At 42.3% G+C, this 17,958-nt stretch overlaps 1 protein-coding gene across 1 annotated transcript in view; it reads left to right on the forward strand.

Annotated features, from left to right (window-relative positions):
• Positions 1 to 1,503: 1,503 nt before the first annotated feature.
• The window catches only part of GUCY2F (guanylate cyclase 2F, retinal), a 44,559-nt gene continuing 28,104 nt past the window's right edge, over positions 1,504 to 17,958 (forward strand). The window contains exons 1-9 of the mRNA XM_085216894.1: positions 1,504 to 2,242; positions 4,165 to 4,466; positions 5,717 to 6,071; positions 9,340 to 9,424; positions 12,640 to 12,736; positions 13,461 to 13,595; positions 14,225 to 14,305; positions 15,458 to 15,634; positions 16,605 to 16,761. Coding sequence (XP_085073020.1) covers positions 1,504 to 2,242; positions 4,165 to 4,466; positions 5,717 to 6,071; positions 9,340 to 9,424; positions 12,640 to 12,736; positions 13,461 to 13,595; positions 14,225 to 14,305; positions 15,458 to 15,634; positions 16,605 to 16,761 — 2,128 coding nt within the window. The remainder of the gene's footprint in view (positions 2,243 to 4,164; positions 4,467 to 5,716; positions 6,072 to 9,339; positions 9,425 to 12,639; positions 12,737 to 13,460; positions 13,596 to 14,224; positions 14,306 to 15,457; positions 15,635 to 16,604; positions 16,762 to 17,958) is intronic.

A 17,958-nucleotide genomic window follows, 5' to 3' on the forward strand; every position in this document is an offset into this window, starting at 1 on the left:
AGCTGTTCTGCAAGGGGCAGATCTCAGGAGCTAATCCCACTAATCCAAGGGCAGAGCTTTAAGATGCCATCCCTACAATTGCTGAGTTAGATACGAGTAAGTCTTTGCACAGAGACTGTTTGGAGTGGAGGCAGCTTGGGAGTTCTCTTCATTGAGGGCCAAAGATCTTGGGATGATGCATCTAATGTCATGAAACCATGGAGGAGAAGCATGTTCCTGACCAAAGGGGGCACAGGAAACTATTGACACCACATGGAGCATCCAAGCAGAAGTGTCCCATGAAAACCACGAGCTGAAGGAGGTGAGCACCCAAGCACATTTACAGGGAAAACTGGCCACACGTTGCCTCTCCCTGGGGCAGGAATCATGCCCAAGAAGAGCCATCACCATCAGTAAGAAGTTGCTCTGCTGCTTGGTGGCTCTTTCTGGAGACCTCTCCCCATAGGGGACCTGTGGATGTGTTTATAGCATCTTCTGCACTGCAGTGCTCTGCACTGCATCTCTTGGAGGCTGGGGATCCAGGATAAAAATACTTCTCCAGTAATGAACAGGTAGGGTGGTAAGGGACAAGCTACTTTTAGAGTACAAAGCTGTTTGGCTCGGCAAATTTTCTAAGCCCTGGGATGACATTGTCGATGGTCGATGGAGAAACTGTTGTGCCTGGATGTGAAGGTTAAGGTTTTTACTCCCAACAAACATACAGCTCTGAGTCTTTAACCAAGAGTATTTTATGCCAAGAGTGAGCACAAGGCTTTTGCCCTGGCAGTTGTTCAGCGTTTTTGTCTACATCAAATCATAACCCTACTTTTCCCTTGTTTTGTGATTACCTGTTGATCCCTCTTTTATTTTGCTAAGACTCTGGCAAGTGAGAGAAGTTTGTCCTTGAAAATCTTTTTCAGAAATTTTTAATTTCTTATGCATGTGTATATACATCTGCAAGTACATGCATATATGGATCAGTACATGTGTGTATGTATTTATGTATATGTGGGCCCTAGCATATGTTCAAAATTCACTGAGGATTTGGGATTGGCAAAAGGTGCTGGCTCAGTGCATTTTACCTTCATGTGTTCTTAAATGTGTGTTTATCTGTGTGATTTGGGACATCCTTCCAAATGGGAAGGATACCTGGGTTGTGTTTTCTGCTGCAAGCAGAATCTCTCTTCACTGGTTCATTTCAAAATATATACCAAAACATTTTAAAACATTTTTATTAAGTGTGCATTCAGGACTACGGGACGTTAAATTGATAATGTGTATGGTTGTCTGTGTGGTACACTGGCTTTTTGGGTGCTTGTCCATGGGTTTACACAGGTTCTTGGCACCTCACACTCTTGCACCTTGAGAAATGTTGAGTAATTTGGACTGATTCAGCTGCATCTACGTGCACTGAAGAAATTTGTATGCAGGAAAGCAAATGTAATCTGCTTTTCTTCCAGCAGCTGGTATTGCACTGCTTGGCTTCCTGAAGAACCCAGTTTAAGTCTCCCCATTTGTAAAGCAATGCCATTTCTCCAACTACTTTCTAACAGCTTGCTCTGGGGGCTGTCACAGCACACTGAATTGCATCACATCGATAATAAGAATCAAATGAAGGCATTTTTCCACGCTGTCTGGTGGATACTGTTGGGAATAACCATACTTACCTCTCCAGCACATTGCTTTGTTTTTAAAATTGGACTGCTTGGACCCTGGAACTGTGATCCCTTCTTTTCCAAAGCCTTCCCCCATGCTGCTGCCAGGTTAGCAGTAGAACGAATAAGCAAAGACCCTTCAATAGATCTTGGCCAGAGGTTGGATTACGTGGTCCTGCAAGAAGAGTGTGAGACATCAAGAGCTTTGGTTAGATTCATTGACTTTGGAAAGACTTCCTCAGCTTTCATAGGCCCTTTGAACCCTGGCTTCTGTGAGGAGGCTACATATTTAGTGGAAAACTGGAATAAAGCCATCTTCTCATGGATGTGCATCAACTACAAACTGGATTCTACCACCCACCACCCTGCGTTTGCCAGAACCCTGCCTTCTCCAACCCGAGTTTTGTTTACAATAATGAAATATTTTCAGTTGGCCCACGTTGGCATCATTGCTTCCAATCAGGCAGTTTGGGTGGACACATCCAACAAGTTAGCGAGCGCACTCAGGAACCAGGGGCTGCCTGTAGGCATTGTTACATCCATGGGTAAGGGAGAAAAAGGCATCGAAGACACTTGGAACAGGATCAAAAAAGTTAGTGGCATTAAAAGTAAGTATTTCGAGTCAAACTCCTTTTTTTTTTTTTTTTTAATTATAATTATACTTTTTTCTCCATTGTTATCCAGTGGGCATAGACTAGAGAATGAAATTTTGAGGCCAAGTAGAATTTTATCTAGACTTCACAGAGGCAGACCTTCAGATGAAAGAATGCTGGGCATCTTATGTTTGATGGGGCTAGAGTAAAATGGTCCTCTTCACCATCAAATTACAGGTAGTACTTAATATAGATGCATATCTGTGCGTGACCCTATCAAGTATAAAGAGGGGTTTGTAGGAAAGTTTTATATTGCTAATGTTTTTGACTATGGATTATCAGAATCTCATGCTTTGCAAATGCTGTGTCCTTGGTACCAGTGTTCACTGAGGTATCAGAGGTGAAATCCAATGTTATACTCACTACAGCAATAGAAAAGTCCCTGATAGTGTATAACACGAGTAGGAAAGAATCATCTGTTTTCTCTTGAGAAAAGTGAGTAAAAGTTTTTCTGGTTCAAAGTCTTTTTAGGAAGTCTGTAACGCAGCTCCAGTCCTGGTTGTATACCTTTGTAACCAGCTGTGCAAATCCAGATGATGATGCATTTTAGCTAAGATGTTTCAGCTAAGAAGGGCAGCAAGGTGCTGTCTAATGTGAAGTGTTATCAGAGTCCAAATCTGTGCTGGAAACCAAATCTACCTTGGGTGAGTTAATCTCATCACCCTCACAACACTCAATGTGAGTTAGAGATGATGGATTGCTTTCATAACCATTGGAAGGAGTAAATTCCACTTCAAAGATAATTCATCTGACCAGTTTAAACTCCCTGAAATAGTATGTGATAAATCTCTGCCTAGACATATCTATTTATTTCCTGTAATTCAGACACCCAGGGGGGAACAGAAGTCTCCTCTTTGGTGATCTCCAGAAGTCCCTGGACGTGGTGCTGGGCACCCTGCTCTGGGTGTCCCTGCTGGGGCACAGGTTAGACCAGGTGGACCCAGGGGTGCCTCCAGCCTCAGCCTCTCTGTGATGCTGTGCTAGAGCCAGTGAGTACTCTGGAAATCCCATTACACAGATAGGTATTTCACCAGACATTGGGACATTGGCGCCATGTCATAGAATCATAGAATCATAGAATGGCCTGGGTTGAAAAGGACCACAATGATCACCTAGTTTCAACCCCCTGCTATGTGCAGGGTTGCCAACCACCAGACCAGGCTGCCCAGAGCCACATCCAGCCTGGCCTTGAATGCCTCCAGGGATGGGGCATCCACAGCCTCCTTGGGCAACCTGTTCCAGTGCCTCACCACCCTCTGAGTGAAAAACTTCCTCCTAATATCTAACCTTAACCTCCCCTGTCTCAGTTTAAGACCATCTCCCCTTGTCTTATCACTATCCACTCTCATAAACAACCATTCCCCCTCCTGTTTATATGCTCCCTGTCATTTTGTGCAGGTAAAAATGTAGACTCTGGTATGTCTACCATGAACCAGTTGTAAAACAAGACAGTATCCAACCGAAAAGCCATATAGATAGTGGCAGGATCAATGGATGGAGCCTGGGCACTGCTAATGACTGTGTGGATTATGTCACCTCATGGCACATAAAGAGAAAGATCGGGTCTCAGTCAATGACAGCAGAGGGCCATCATTACACTGCATGTTATCCCATGGCTCACTTCTGTCAAAATTTCTCTGCAATCATCCTTCTGTACAACTTCAGGAATGGGTAATGCTCACAGACTCCTTTGCTAGATGTTGCAGACCTGCAAAGATCAAACAAGATGAGCATAATTCCCAACTTCTTTGACTCATTATGTGGGTAGGGGACCATTACGATACAGAAGTTCAGACAGCTCTTTCACTGGAGGGAGCTATTTAATTTTGAAAAGCCCAAATGGATTAACAACAATGTCTGTGATCCTTATGTTTCAGTTATCCTTCTGTGCATGCATTCTGTGCTCATTGGAGGGGAGGAACAGGCTGCCTTACTCAAAAAAGCACAGGAAATGGGACTAACAGATGGAAGATATGTCTTCATTCCATATGACACTTTACTTTACAGCCTTCCTTACCCAAACAACTCATTCTATGTCCTCGACAATGACACAAAGCTCCAGGAAGCTTATGATGCTGTGCTGACCATCACACTGGAGTCTGGAAACTGGACATTTTATAATGCATTCAAGGAAGCTAAAGAAAATGGCGAAATAGCCAGTGAGCTAGAGGATACACAGGTAAATATTCTTTTTCTTGGACTTCAATAGGATATGGTAATAGAACACATGGGATAGGCAATAGTTACATAGAAGGGATAGTCAAGAGACAGCCCAGATTGTACGAGCTTGTATTTTGAGAAAAATATGGTGAGGGTTGGATGTAACCTGCATTTGGTTTGAAAATATAATTCTATTCATTGACTGGCAGTCTGTTAGTTCAACTGTAGAACCGTGATGGGAATTTAAGAGAAAGGATTGTCTCTGAGGCTCTCAGATTAGTTTTGCTACATGCTGACTGCAGTTAACTCAAGATGAAGCGATTTCTCTTGAAGTAGATAAAGTTTGTGGATATTTTAAGGCACCAGAAGAAGGAGCCCACATGCCTGATAGTTTGTGTGAATGCAACAAACAAAACAATGGATGCATTTAGATGGAAATGATTAATATCATGAAAATCTATTAATATAATTGCTGCCTCATTCTTCTTACCTTTGTAAGATGAGAGGCAATGGCCTTATGTTGCACCAGGGAAGATTCAGGTTGGATATTAGGAAAAATTTCTTCTCAGAAAGAGTGGTAACAAATTGGCACAGGCTGCCCAGGGAGGTGGTGGATTCACCATCCCTGGAGGTGTTCCAGAACTGTGGTGATGTAGCACTGAGGGACATAGTCAAGTGGGCATGGTGGGGATGGTTTGGGGTTGGTCTAGGTAATATCACAGGTCTTTACCAACCTAAGTGATTCTATGAATCTAAGGTGAAAGTTATCTTTCTTAACATTTTAGGACAATTATTTCAAAGTCTATGTAAGAAAGACAGTCAGATTCTACCTTGTAGATTTCAGAAGGACACTTGGAGAATCTGTCATGCTGATGTGATGCAGGATTCAGCTGTGCTCATCTTCAAATCTCTCTATGATCTTTCAAAAATTATAAGCAATTTTAAGGCAGTTTATCAGATCTGCATGGATGTCTACTTCAGGAGGAAATGGTTCATGCCTTGAAAGCATCCATTTCTTTTCCTTCTTTGTAATAGGAGCCCAGGTTAACCATATTGAGTGTAGAATTCTTCACTGTAGGTGAAATACCCAAGTCCTTTAATATATTTTCCTAGCTATCAGTCTGAGGTTTCATATGTGAAATCTGGAGAACAAAATCAGGTGTCAATCCTTGAGTTTACAGCTAAGGCAATGTGACATCTTTTGATGCAAATGTCAAACTAGAGGTTGACAGCACTATATCGTGACCTTGATTTTTCCTCTAACTTCAGGTTTCTCCACTCTTTGGGACAATCTATGATGCCATTTACTTCATGGCACTGGCAATAAACAGTGCTCGGAGGAATGGAGCCTCGGTCTCAGGAGCTAATATAACAGAGCACACAAGAAACGTCAGTTTCCATGGATTTAGCCACTTTGTAGAGACAGACAGCTGTGGGAAGTGGCTGTGCAACTATGTGGTACTAGACACAGATGGTCATGGGAGCCAGCTCTCCCCAACCCATTTGCTGGACATGTCTTCAGAGTCTGTCAAATCCCTAGGCAAGGACATTCATTTTCCAAGTGGAACCCCACCAAAGAAAGACTGCAGCTGTTGGTTTGATCCAGATGTTCTCTGCTCTGGAGGTAAGAAAGACAAAGTAGTATGGTCAAATGACCCATACCTCTTATTTATTTCATCTTCTCTCTTACTCGGAGTGATTAGATTTCCTCAAAGAGAAAAGACTAAATCCAAGAAATTCACATGAATCTGACTGATTATTATGCTAACTATAGTGGCAATCCTATGCAGAGATCCTACTATTGATCTACAAGACTCCCTTATTGTTTTTAAGTCAATAATGTTGTTGCCACTCTTGTGTGCTTGGAAAAGTTTTCCAGATTTAACAGTCAACATCTATCAATTTGACAGAAAGTAATGTATGTCAGAATAGCAATCAATATATACCAGCGGCTCAACCCAGCACTGTCTCCCTGTCTTTCTGAGGGACAAAGTACTAAAAAAATTTGTGTTACGACAGCCTTTTTAGGCTGCACATCTGCAGATGCTCTCATCATTACCCCTGGCTAGCCCCAGCTTCTTTATGCAGTTTGGTAAGTGGTTGGAAGAGCTCACCTTATCAAGAAAATAGTCATTGCTCAAAATAGATTGATTTAAAATAGGCAACAGAAATGATCACTGAAGACAAGAGGAGAAAAATCTTTCCAGGTTTGCTGGACTGGGTACAGGCTTTATTTATTGTTTTTAATTTGAGGCATTTTTGAATTAACGGGGAAATAACTCTCAGATAAGGATACTTAGCCTGCACTTAACATATTTATTTATATGCATTTACTCCTGCTCTTCTGGGATATGACTTAGACAAACTCAACCACTTCTACAGAATATTTTGTTCAGCAGCTGAGAAAAACGTTTCTCTTGGTTCAGCCATAGCTGGTTTAAATCACAGAATCATAGAGTCGTAGGACATCCTGAGTTGGAAGGGACTCATAAGGATCATTGAGTCCAACTCCTACCAGTGTAACTTCATGGGAATTGGAGATGTGCTGATCTTACAGCTGCTGACAAACTACAAAAGAGGCAAATCCAGTGCTACCATATGACTCATTCTACATTGTCTCTTGGAACAGTATAGCAATTCAGATTCTCTTTGCAGCCTACAGAAAAATCCCATTGATTTTTAGAGAGATCAGATTCCACATTCACACCTTTACAAAAGTATAAATCTCTAGGCATTTGTCAGTGAAGTGGTGATTTATGATTATGCCTAATATTTCAGAGAGCAAATTTTGTGACTGGAATTGAACCCAGGCCTCAGTCTGTCTTATGTATAGTTTTAGGGCTGGAGGAGGTGTGGATGTGAAGCTGCCAATGTGCTGAGAGAGAGGAGGTCTGGATCATTCCCAGGTAGCTTCTGAAGATCTCTAAGGAGGAGACTCCATAATTTCTCTCAGTCCCAATGCCCTAGCAACACATGGCAAAGCAATCCTGCCCTAGGCCTGAGGGATCCCTCTGGGCCCCACTGAGCAGAGCAAACACAGAAGGGAACATAAACAAACTCCACATTATTCTGACCACAAAATGGTCTGCCATACATATTCTCTCTAAAACTGTTAGAAGGCCATGAAGAAACATGAGGGGACAGACTCTTCAGAAGGGCCTGTTGTGACAGGACAAGTGAAATGGTTTCAAACTAAAAGAGGGCAGATTCAGCTTGGATATGAGGAAGAAGTTTTTTACCATAAGAGTAGTGAAGCACTAGAACAGGTTGCCCAGTGATGTGGTGGATGTCCCATCCCTGGAGACATTCAAAGTCAGGCTGGTTGGGGCTTTGAGCATCTGGTGGAGCTGTGAGCATCCCTGTTCACTGCAGGGGACGTGGACCAGAAGGCCTTTAAAGATCCCTCTCAATTAAAACAATTCTATGATTCTATAGGTTTTTCATGCCCCTACACTGTAGTACCATTTTGTCCAGGAGGGATTTGGCCCTTTATCCAGCAAGAATAAACTTAAGTTGTGCCAGGAAATTTCAGATTCTTCTCAGAAAGAGAAGTAATGCATTGAAACAGGCTGCCCAGGAAAGTCATGGAATCACTGTCCTTGGAGGTATTCAAGTAATGTGGAGATATGGCACTGAAGGACACGGTTTTGTGGGCATGGTGGGGATGGGCTGAGGTTGGACTTGATCTTGGTCTTTTCCAACCTTAACGATTCTTTGATTCGCACATCCCAATCCTTCTGGATCAGAGGCATGTCTATGGCAGCCCCTTTGTTTCCCAGGATAAATGCTTCCTTTCAGGCCTGCCTGGTGGGATCTTCCTCAGTCTCATACTCAAGGTGACACCTCCTGGAGAAAGCTGGCCTGGTTTTTATTGCATACTGGCGAGTGAAATTTTGGTCTACACCTGTATACAGTCTGTAAGGTTCTGAAATGGTTACGTAGCATTCACTTTTTATAGTACCTGTATTTCTTCTCTGAGGGAGGTGCATAGATATAGTTCCAGGCTGGAAGATGAAAGCAAAGTGACTTTTTTGCATGATTACAGTCAGGGACTGGAGCCATGGGTTGAAACAGAAAGTGAGTCCAAATCTGGAAGAAAAATTATACCAATTTTCATGCAGCTTTCACTGGGAAGCTTCGTGTCTCAGTGCTCCCAAAATGGGCTGTAATTTAGATGCAAGAGGGACTTAGAGTCATGAACTTTTTATCAACCCAAACTTCTGCATGCTTGTTTGTGTTGAAGGAACTCTGAACACAGACAGGATAAAATAAAAACAAATAGAAGGCAGAAGAGGCAAAGACAGCAAACACTTCCCACTGGAATTGAGCTCATCCGTTCATGTCAGCTTCCCTCAGCACTCTAGCAAAGCAATTCATGAGCAAACTGTCTCCAGTACTTTCTGTCAATGAACCCATTGAGGAAGAATTCAGTCTTCTCTCCCTTCTCTCTTCTTTCTGAAAAATCCCAGATGGACTGATGGCTCACACTGGAGATCAATTTGGTACCACATGATAAAGCTTTTTCAGTGGTTCAGTTCCTGAAGAGAAAAGGGTCACATGTTCAGAAGTTATGAACTTTGCAAAAGCTTTCTCTAAAGCATATCTCTTCCTTGTGAGTCTGTATTTAATCAATGAAAAACTGGGGCTCTGGATCTGGTATGGAAAAAAAGTGCATGTAAGTATATAGCTAAAATAGTTTCATGCAGATAAAATAAACATTTGTATATCCATAAATTAACAACAAATAAGGATTATTTTCTAGCATTCCTCTAGGTGAATATTTGACTTTGCAGTCTAATGGTCTAATGTTGGTAATTTTAATGCTATTAACTAAATCAAAGAGATTTCCTAATCCACTGATTTATTCTTTTTTTTCGCCTCTCTTTGCACAGGGATTGAGCCTACAATCATGATCTTGGGAGCAATGCTGGTATTTGCTCTAGTGCTGTGTGCTGTGGGCCTGGCTTATCTCATCAGGTGAGAACTGCAGAACATCTTTGATTCAGTGCCAGTGTTACTTTCTGTGGGAGGCTTACATCAGCACTTTGGAGCGTGTGTTAAAGGCTTCATTGTGGTCTTTGCTCTCCAGAGAAACATCTCTTCAGTTTATTGATTGTGGCTTGAACAGAATGGGCATTGGTTCTCCAGTCTCAGAACGAGCCATTTCACACTTAATCCAGCCAAGATTGCTGTCAGCTGCTCGAAGGATTAACTGGATGATAGCTTTGATGCATATGGAAGATTACAAACACTTTGGAAGTGCAAAGTATGCCGCAGGAAAATACAGTATAATACATACATAGAATAAGAATCTGCCTTGAGAACATCAGGGTAGTGATTGAGTGTGCTGCTATATTAAATGTCTTTTTTCATACTCCAGATCATTCTTCCCTTCTCTTCTGCCCCTAATATGATCGTGTTTCCAACAAAACACACAGGTTGATTGATTCTTTGTCCTTTTTTCTCTGTGTTAAAGAGAGGCTCCCTCTAGAGAGGATTTGGAACAATTAATTAGAATACATTTTTATTATCAATCCAATTCATTTCCTATTATGAGATGAAGCCCTGTTTCCTGGTCACTCATGTTTCATACATATTGGTTGGAGCATGAGATTTGCTCTGAAGCAAAAAAACAATCATCAGTTCCACCAGTTGCATAAATCACACTTGTGTCCCAGCTTTATGTCCAAGGTGGAAGTGAGCCAGTGTGGACTTGATGGGTTGCTCCTTGGCAAGGACAGTGTAACCATAAACCAATGTAGTGTTCCACTCCAAATCCTCTCATGGGGAAATCTGTCTGTCTGTCAGACAGATTGGTGACATCTACGTGGCACAAGACTGAAATTAGAAGGTGTATACTCAGCAGCAATGTGTTTAACAGAGCAAGGCTCTCATATTATCCCATCCAGTCCTGCCTGGCAGATAATCCCCAGAGACATTTTCTCTTCACTCCTGAATCATCCCTCCAAACCTAGATGATTATAAGGCCACCCAACAAGCACCACCCCAACAGCTCCACTGCCTATGACGCACAGCTGCTTCTGGTTCCTTGGCCACCAGCCTCTGCAATTACATAAATAAAAGGCAATTTTTCTGCCTACTCTATGTCTAAGCTCTTCTGCAAGTACCAGACTGTGCCTGGGAAGGCTTAGTCGTGAGTAAAGATGTATGACCATCTGCAGAGGGAAATAAAATGTCTAGCATGACTCAGACAGTGATTTATGTCAGAGAAGGGCATGTCTGGGACTAAATTTAAACCACAGCATGGCCTGAGTTCATAAGGGGGAGCACTGGTCTAAGCTCTGCCAGGGATCTGCTGCATGACCCTAAATGAGTCACTCCGCTCTCTGTGCTTTGCTGTGGGAAGCAGAGTGCTTTCCTCCATGCTTGGGGGAGAGGATGTGAACGATGGAGCAAGGTTTTCAGGAGGACAGCTGAAGGGTACATGAGTGATGAGGCTTTTGTGTGGAGCTGACTTGGTTGGCTTGGAACAAAGCACTTAGAGAAAGGTGATAATAAGCAAGCCAAAGTGATGTAGATGTATGGGTGAACTCTGAACTCCAAAAAGCTGTGCTATTCTAAAATGTCCAGAGTGATGCATGCAATGAGAAAGTAAATCGTTGCGATCTGTGGATATTTTACAAAATGAATCCTTCCACAATGTGGTTAATAAGAGGAATCCTGCTGCCAAGAGGATCAAATATGCTCTTTGGGAATAGTTTTACTTGTCTTAGCAGATGATCAAATATTTGCTGGAGCATTAACAGAGTTCTCTGAACAAAAAAAAGTGTGATAACGGGAGCAATGGGATGCTTTCCTTCTCTTTCTCTGCAGCTGCTTGATGAATTTTTTACTGTCTCATAGACAGTATGTTTTATGCTCAGTATTAGACCAGGTCTTCATTGAAAGAGTGGGTTCAAAAAAAGTATGTGACTTCAGTCTCTTTTCTGGGTCCTTAAAATGTCCATGTGGTGGGTATTTGCATCAGATGAATCCCAGTGAAATTCTGAAATGTTTCATATAGGTTTGTGCAAGCCTGTCTGAACTAGCCCATGATCATACAGTCCTTGCCAGTGTGTCCTTTCCTGCTGTGATCTTTTCTGCCTTGTCAATTCTAGAGAAGCTGGGCAAGTAGCAGATAATACCTGACAAGTGCATAGAATTTTCTGACTTCTCTGTGGCAATTTTGCAAATCTAGAAGTCTATAAAGGAGACCAGAGTCATCTCTTGGAAAACAGCAGCATCCTGGGGAGGTGCCAAAAGCACATTTGTCCTGTGCTGCACAGTAGGCATCCCGTCTGGCTCAGATCCTGCAAGCAGATCTGAGTCAGCAGTCTTCTGCTTTATCTAATCACTAATGACGGAGAAGAAAAGCACTGGCTCAGCAATGCTACTTCCAAGACCTTCACGCTGCATTGTCATGCACAGCAAACTGCTCATCCCTTCTAGCCTTTCCTTCTGTCTGTTTCTTTACCAGACAGATAAGCTGGTCTATTAAAACCTAATATTCTCTCCTGATGGACAGTGAAAATGAAAATTAAGCAAAACAAATTATGCACTGCATATACATCCAGTTTACGCATGAATCACAGAATGGCTTGGGTTGGAAAAGATCTCAAAGCCCATTCAGTTCCAACCCCCTGCCACAGACTGCTCCTTCCCACCGCTGCTCCTTCACATGGGCTCCTCTCAGGCGATTCCTTGTTTCAGCTTGGAATGTATCCAGAGCCAAGCACCTCACAGAAAAGACCATTAGTGTCACTACTACTTGTAAGTGATAGTGGCTACCACCTCTAAGCAGATTGTACACTTGTGAGCAGATTGACTCAAGCTGTCTATTTGTGATGAGATTCTTTGGGATTATAGCTTTGACTGTCTGTGATTTGGACAGCCCTTGTTGCTTTAGTGGAAGGATTTCAGCCGAGTCAGGTCATCATGCTCCCACCCATGTCCAGGCCTGTGCCATCATGCTGCATATTTCTTGTACTACAATGAGGCCAGATATCCCTGGAGGCATTGAAGACCAGGTTGGATGGGGCCCTGGGAAGCCTGACTTAGCAGTTGGCAACTCTGTTCATGGAGGAGGGTTGGAACTTGATGTTCTCTGAGGTTCTTTCCTTGATTCTATGATTCAGCATTGTAAATTACTTACCTAGCTAAAAATTGTAACTGTGGCTCTCCAAATCTCCCAGGCATAGTATTCTGAACAGCCAGTTATTCAGGGGTCCTAACAAGATAATATTGACACTGGAGGACCTCATCTTCATTAACCCAGAGCTGCATAAAAAGGTAAGTGTTCTCACATGCAATTGATCTGGGAGGATACTCAAAGATAGGTTTGCTTATAGTACTTTCATACCCATTTCTCTATGCTTCATTTCCCCCTTCATGTCAAACACTTTCCCATATGCTGAGTGGTTTTGAATTTCAGGTTAGGTGCACCAAAATAAATAAATTAAAGCCGTTATATTGTAAAATAGTACCCTTGATTATGTTTATTCTAATAGCTGGGGCTTATTATTTGTTCCTAGGGTTGGAAAGTATAGCACTGCTTATATCCACATAGATAAACCACCTCACTACTTAAAATGTTTGCAACCAAACTACTTGCTGGAAATGCCTCCTGGATTGTGTTGGCTGGCTCCTTTCAGCTCTGAGTATTGTTTAGGGGGGTGCTATTTGGCACAGGCCAGACCTATGCCAATCATTTGGACTGCTGTGAGGCCATCTCACTGCTTAGGCTGATGGCACAGTTACTGGCCTCTTGTCAGTGCCAAAGGAGAAATTATCCAGTGACTGGCTCAGAATGAAGCCTCTCTCCTCAGTTCCATCACCTAAAGCACTGCTGTAGTGTTTCCAGTTACTACTTATGAGTATTTCAGAGGTGATATGGAGAGTTTGGGAATGCAGGAAGCCTTACTAGCATGGTGACATGGATGTCCTGGGCAGAGCTGGAGCGGAGGTTTACCTCTAGAGGTGTTAACTGTCTTCCACCTGCTTTCCTTGCATCCAGAGACTAACGCTGGACAGTCTGACTGATGCAAACAGTGTAGCAACTGAAACCAGAAGCCAGAAATCCACAATCCGCTCTGGTTCCTTGAAAAGCACTGCTGCCACCCACGAAACCTCCAATGTGGCTTTGTATGAGGTAGGTATGGACACGGTCAACAATCCATCACTTTGGTTTATTGGGCTGCTTAAGTGGGGAAAGTCTTCAGCTACAGTAGTTGACGCCAGGGTATGGGTGTTGCTGATGGCCCAAGAGAGTGAAATGTCTTCATCTCTGGAGACATTCAAGGTAGATCTAGATGGGGTTCTGAGCATCTGCTTGAGCTGTAGATATCCCTATCACTGCAGGGAAGTTAGACCAGATGGCTTTAAAGGTCCTTTACAACTCAAGTGATTCTATGATTCTACAATAAGCTTCTCCCAAGTATGGAGCTACCAGTGTTTGACGTGACCGTACCACAATCCACACACTGACTCTTGCAGTTATGTGTGGTTGAAGTATTCAACAGGCAGTATCTCTGTCAATACACAGCATTGCCAGGTCTTGTCTTTATTGAATTGTCACCACCTAAAGGCACTGTGAAGAAGCTTTCTTAGAAGACAGAGCCTTTAAGTGGAAACATCTCTAATAAGGACCTTTCTTGCAAGACACAATCCAAATATTTTATCCTTTTCTAAAGTCAAAGATCTGGAATTCAAACCTAGGTGTCAGTGTTAACCGTTGCTCAGAGACTTGCTATGTCATTCACCCACCTATATTGTGGACAGGGAGACTGGGTATGGCTGAAAAAATTTGAGACGGGAGCAATTCACCACCTGCGGCAAAGCTCTACCAGCATCCTGAGGAAGGTAAGGACAGTGGCTGCCTGGGTGTGTGGAGAGAAGGTTGTTTGGGGAGGGGGCTTTGTAATGGAAAGGAGCTTTTATTCTCTTTGTCTCCCTTTTATATCTGTTGAATCATATTGCATGACTGTCAATAATTCTCGCTTGGTTAAATCTATTGGAATGGAGAGTGTAGGATTGCATCTGACAAACATGACCATGGCCAGTGAGTGGCAGTAACCAAACCCCACTCTGGGCCTGATACTTCAGAGCTGGTACAACATTAAGGGTACAAAAAGTCTTCTAAGTAAAGTTGTCTGCAAAGGCAGAGTGGTTTGGAGGAAATCATCCCTCTCTGTCAGAGCAGGATAATTTACTGGTAGCTATTTTATGTGTTGTTTGTTGACTACCTAACCATGCACAGATACAGAGGGATTTGCTATGTATTTCCAGCTAAGATTCCCTTTAGAAGTTCAGTCGTTGACTAACAAACAAACACATTTGTTTTCCATATTCAAGACCATTAGCTGTTGGCAACTACTGTTAACAGAGGAGTGGCATTATAGAAATAAAGCAAATTTACCAGGGCACTTAGCTGATGTCACCATTGATGGATGACTTTGGGTACTCCAAGCATTGCTTTCCAGATCAAACCTGAGCTGAAACAAGTCCCCATATGCTGAACTCAGTTCACCCCAACTAAGTCGTTCTGTCCTGGTGAGAGGTCCAGGCTGACTAAAGAAAAGCAAATTACTGTTTTTTGCCATCTTGCTTTCTTTGTCTTAGTGGTTAGATTAGGATGAGCAAAGATTTAAATAGACAAAAGCAAGTGGCAAAATGTTTGTGCCATGGGAGGTTCAGGTTGGATGTTTGGAGAAATTTATCCTATGAAACAGTGGCAGTGCATTGGCACAGGCTGCTCAGGGAGGTGGTGGAGTCACTGGCCTGGAGGTGTTCAAGAACCATGGAGATGTGGGACTGAGGGATGTGATCAGATGGTGCGGATGGGTTGGGGTTGGACTTGGTTGTCTTAGAGGTCTTTCCAACCTTAATGATTCTATGATTCTGTGATCCTGGTGTGAAAGGCTGTTTGGAAGCATAGGAATGGTAAGAGCTTGTGGTAATTCTAAGCAGATGTCTAGCTGGCTTGATCTCCTGTGATTCACTGTCTTATTTCAGATGAAAGATCTACGTCATGAAAATGTGAATCTGTTCCTGGGATTTTTCTCTGACTGTGGCATCTTTGCCATAGTGACAGAGTACTGTTCCCGAGGAAGCCTGGAAGACTTGCTGAGAAATGAAGATATGAAACTGGATTGGATGTTCAAGTCCTCCCTCCTGATGGATCTAATTAAAGTAAATCCATTGCTCCTGCTGAAGCCTGATCTGCATGTGATTTTTATATTACCATAGCTATTTAATCCAGGACTGTGGGATTCTCAGACTAATGTAATGCAGGGAAAGCCAATATGAATATAATTATATTGTATACACTGGCCTTTAATGGAAACCTCTTATTCCTATTTTGTTGCCATCTGAGAAGCACAGTTTAGGATGGTAGAATTACATCCACTCAACAGGGTGAGAGGTTAAAACTACCCATCAAGCTGGAACTGATCACCTGGAACAATGAATCTGATGACATAACCCTCCTTCTCAAGTCCCTCTCTTGACATAAATCAGAAATGCTTCCAGCACGGAACCAAACCATAGAAATCTCTTGTCATATGATGGCTACATGCATTGTCACTTTGCAGGAGTGCTCACTCATTTCCAGATACATCCCATGTGTTTACATCCCATTAAAGTGAGCTGGGGTCATGAGAAGGTGGTTTGCAGAGGGTTTACTTCCAAAACCATTCATGAACAGTGTAATCTTCCTCCTTGAGGATCCTGGGTCATGGCATTCAGCTATCATTGCCTCTGTTGCTTCTCTTGACCTAACAATCATTGAGTATCACTTATGTCTACCTTCTTAACTTCATCCAAGAGTACAGCTTCTTCTACAGGGCACAATTACTCCTAAGGCTACAAGGAAGGAGGCAGCTATCTCTTAAAGGTACCAGTGCTTCCCAGTATTACAGTTAACTCAAATTCTTATTTCTAATCCATTTCTAAACTTTTTCCATTGTTTCTTGGCCTGATTAATGCTGGTTGTGTGGTTTGGATCATTCCAGAGTGTGGTACCTGAACCGACTTTTGCATTTGCCATAAAGCCAATGCTGTATTTGATGCCCTCCAAGGTGACTGGTTGACTCAGTGTCTCTGAATCCTAATTGATAATGAAATCTCAAGGAACTGCCTCAGTCTCTTCTATTTTTCATAGGGAATTAGGTATCTGCATCACCGAGATTTTACCCACGGACGTCTGAAGTCTCGTAACTGTGTTGTGGATGGACGGTTTGTGCTGAAGATCACTGACTATGGTTATAATGAGCTCTTAGAAGCCCAGAAATGCCCTTACGTTCAGCCACCCCCAGAAGGTAGGTGGCATCAGGGAAGATTTGGGGGAAATATTTGCCTATTGATTTAGTAGATGTTTGTGTTCGTGCAATTGTGAGCTAGTGGCCAAGCGAGATCTTTGTGCTCAATCTCACAACATCCAGGAACCTGTATGCAGTGCACTGCTGTAGGAAAGGATATGTAAAGTTTTTCAGACTTCCTAAAAGCTAGTAGCAGGGATTTTATTGTAAGCAGTGATGGAGCATAAGTTTGTTGTAGTTGGGGAAGGATTTAAGTGCATCTCATATCTGAAACAATCCTGAATTGCTGTGACAGGTGAAATTGGCTCCAATTGTGTCTTTGAAGTTTTAAGTTAAGCCATATGCAAAGAGATTTTTTTTTCTTCTTCTATCTGAAACATAGGGTGATACTAGACTCTTTGAAATAGATCCTCTATATTCCAGTCACCAAAGGTTGCTACATGACATTCCCACCACTTAGGGGCTGCATCTCATGGGGTCAGATTTGGAGATTTTGATAAAATTTCCTTCCACGTGAGAAGAAATTGGCAGTTGTTGCCTTGGGATCATATGATAGCCTTGTAAGCTGGTTTCAAGTGGCATGCAGTGCTTCAATCTCTCTCTCATTGGATTTGTTTCCTACGTTTCCAGTGTCTCAGTTATATCAGTTGTCAGAAGACCACTCTTCTCCTCCCTTAGAGATGTTAAAAATATCACAGGAGTTGAAATGTTCTTTATTCCCATTATCTACAGTTGCCAGGTCAACAATACCCCAGCTTGAAGAAGATTCGCTTCCTGATGAGGCTGGTTATGTTTTAACTGTGCTTTTTACCACTTGAAGTACAGAATTATGAAGATTTATCGTATTTCATACTTCCGTTATTGAAACTGCTTTCATCTGAGAATAGTTACTTAAAGTATTTAATAAGCTGTTATTTTATTAAAGAGCAACACCTATAACAAGACATCCAAGCTTTGGCACCAACATTTTGTCTGAATGATGCTTAGAAAACGAGTTTAAACTTGACACTGGAGAGATGACTTCTTACATAGAAGTTCAAGACTGGTGTTATGGAATGTAAGTTGTTGATACGGCAAAGTAAAAAAAAATTAAAGACAGTGAAATTTGGAAAATTCACATTGTTTGACTGTATGTAAGCATAGTATTTTGGGAACATTGCAAGAAATAAAAAGACCTAATCTACTAATCAATGATGT

Source organism: Meleagris gallopavo, chromosome 1 (assembly GCF_905368555.1).
Source record: "Meleagris gallopavo chromosome 1, MGAL_WU_HG_1.1, whole genome shotgun sequence".
NCBI classification, from domain to species: Eukaryota; Metazoa; Chordata; class Aves; order Galliformes; family Phasianidae; genus Meleagris; species Meleagris gallopavo.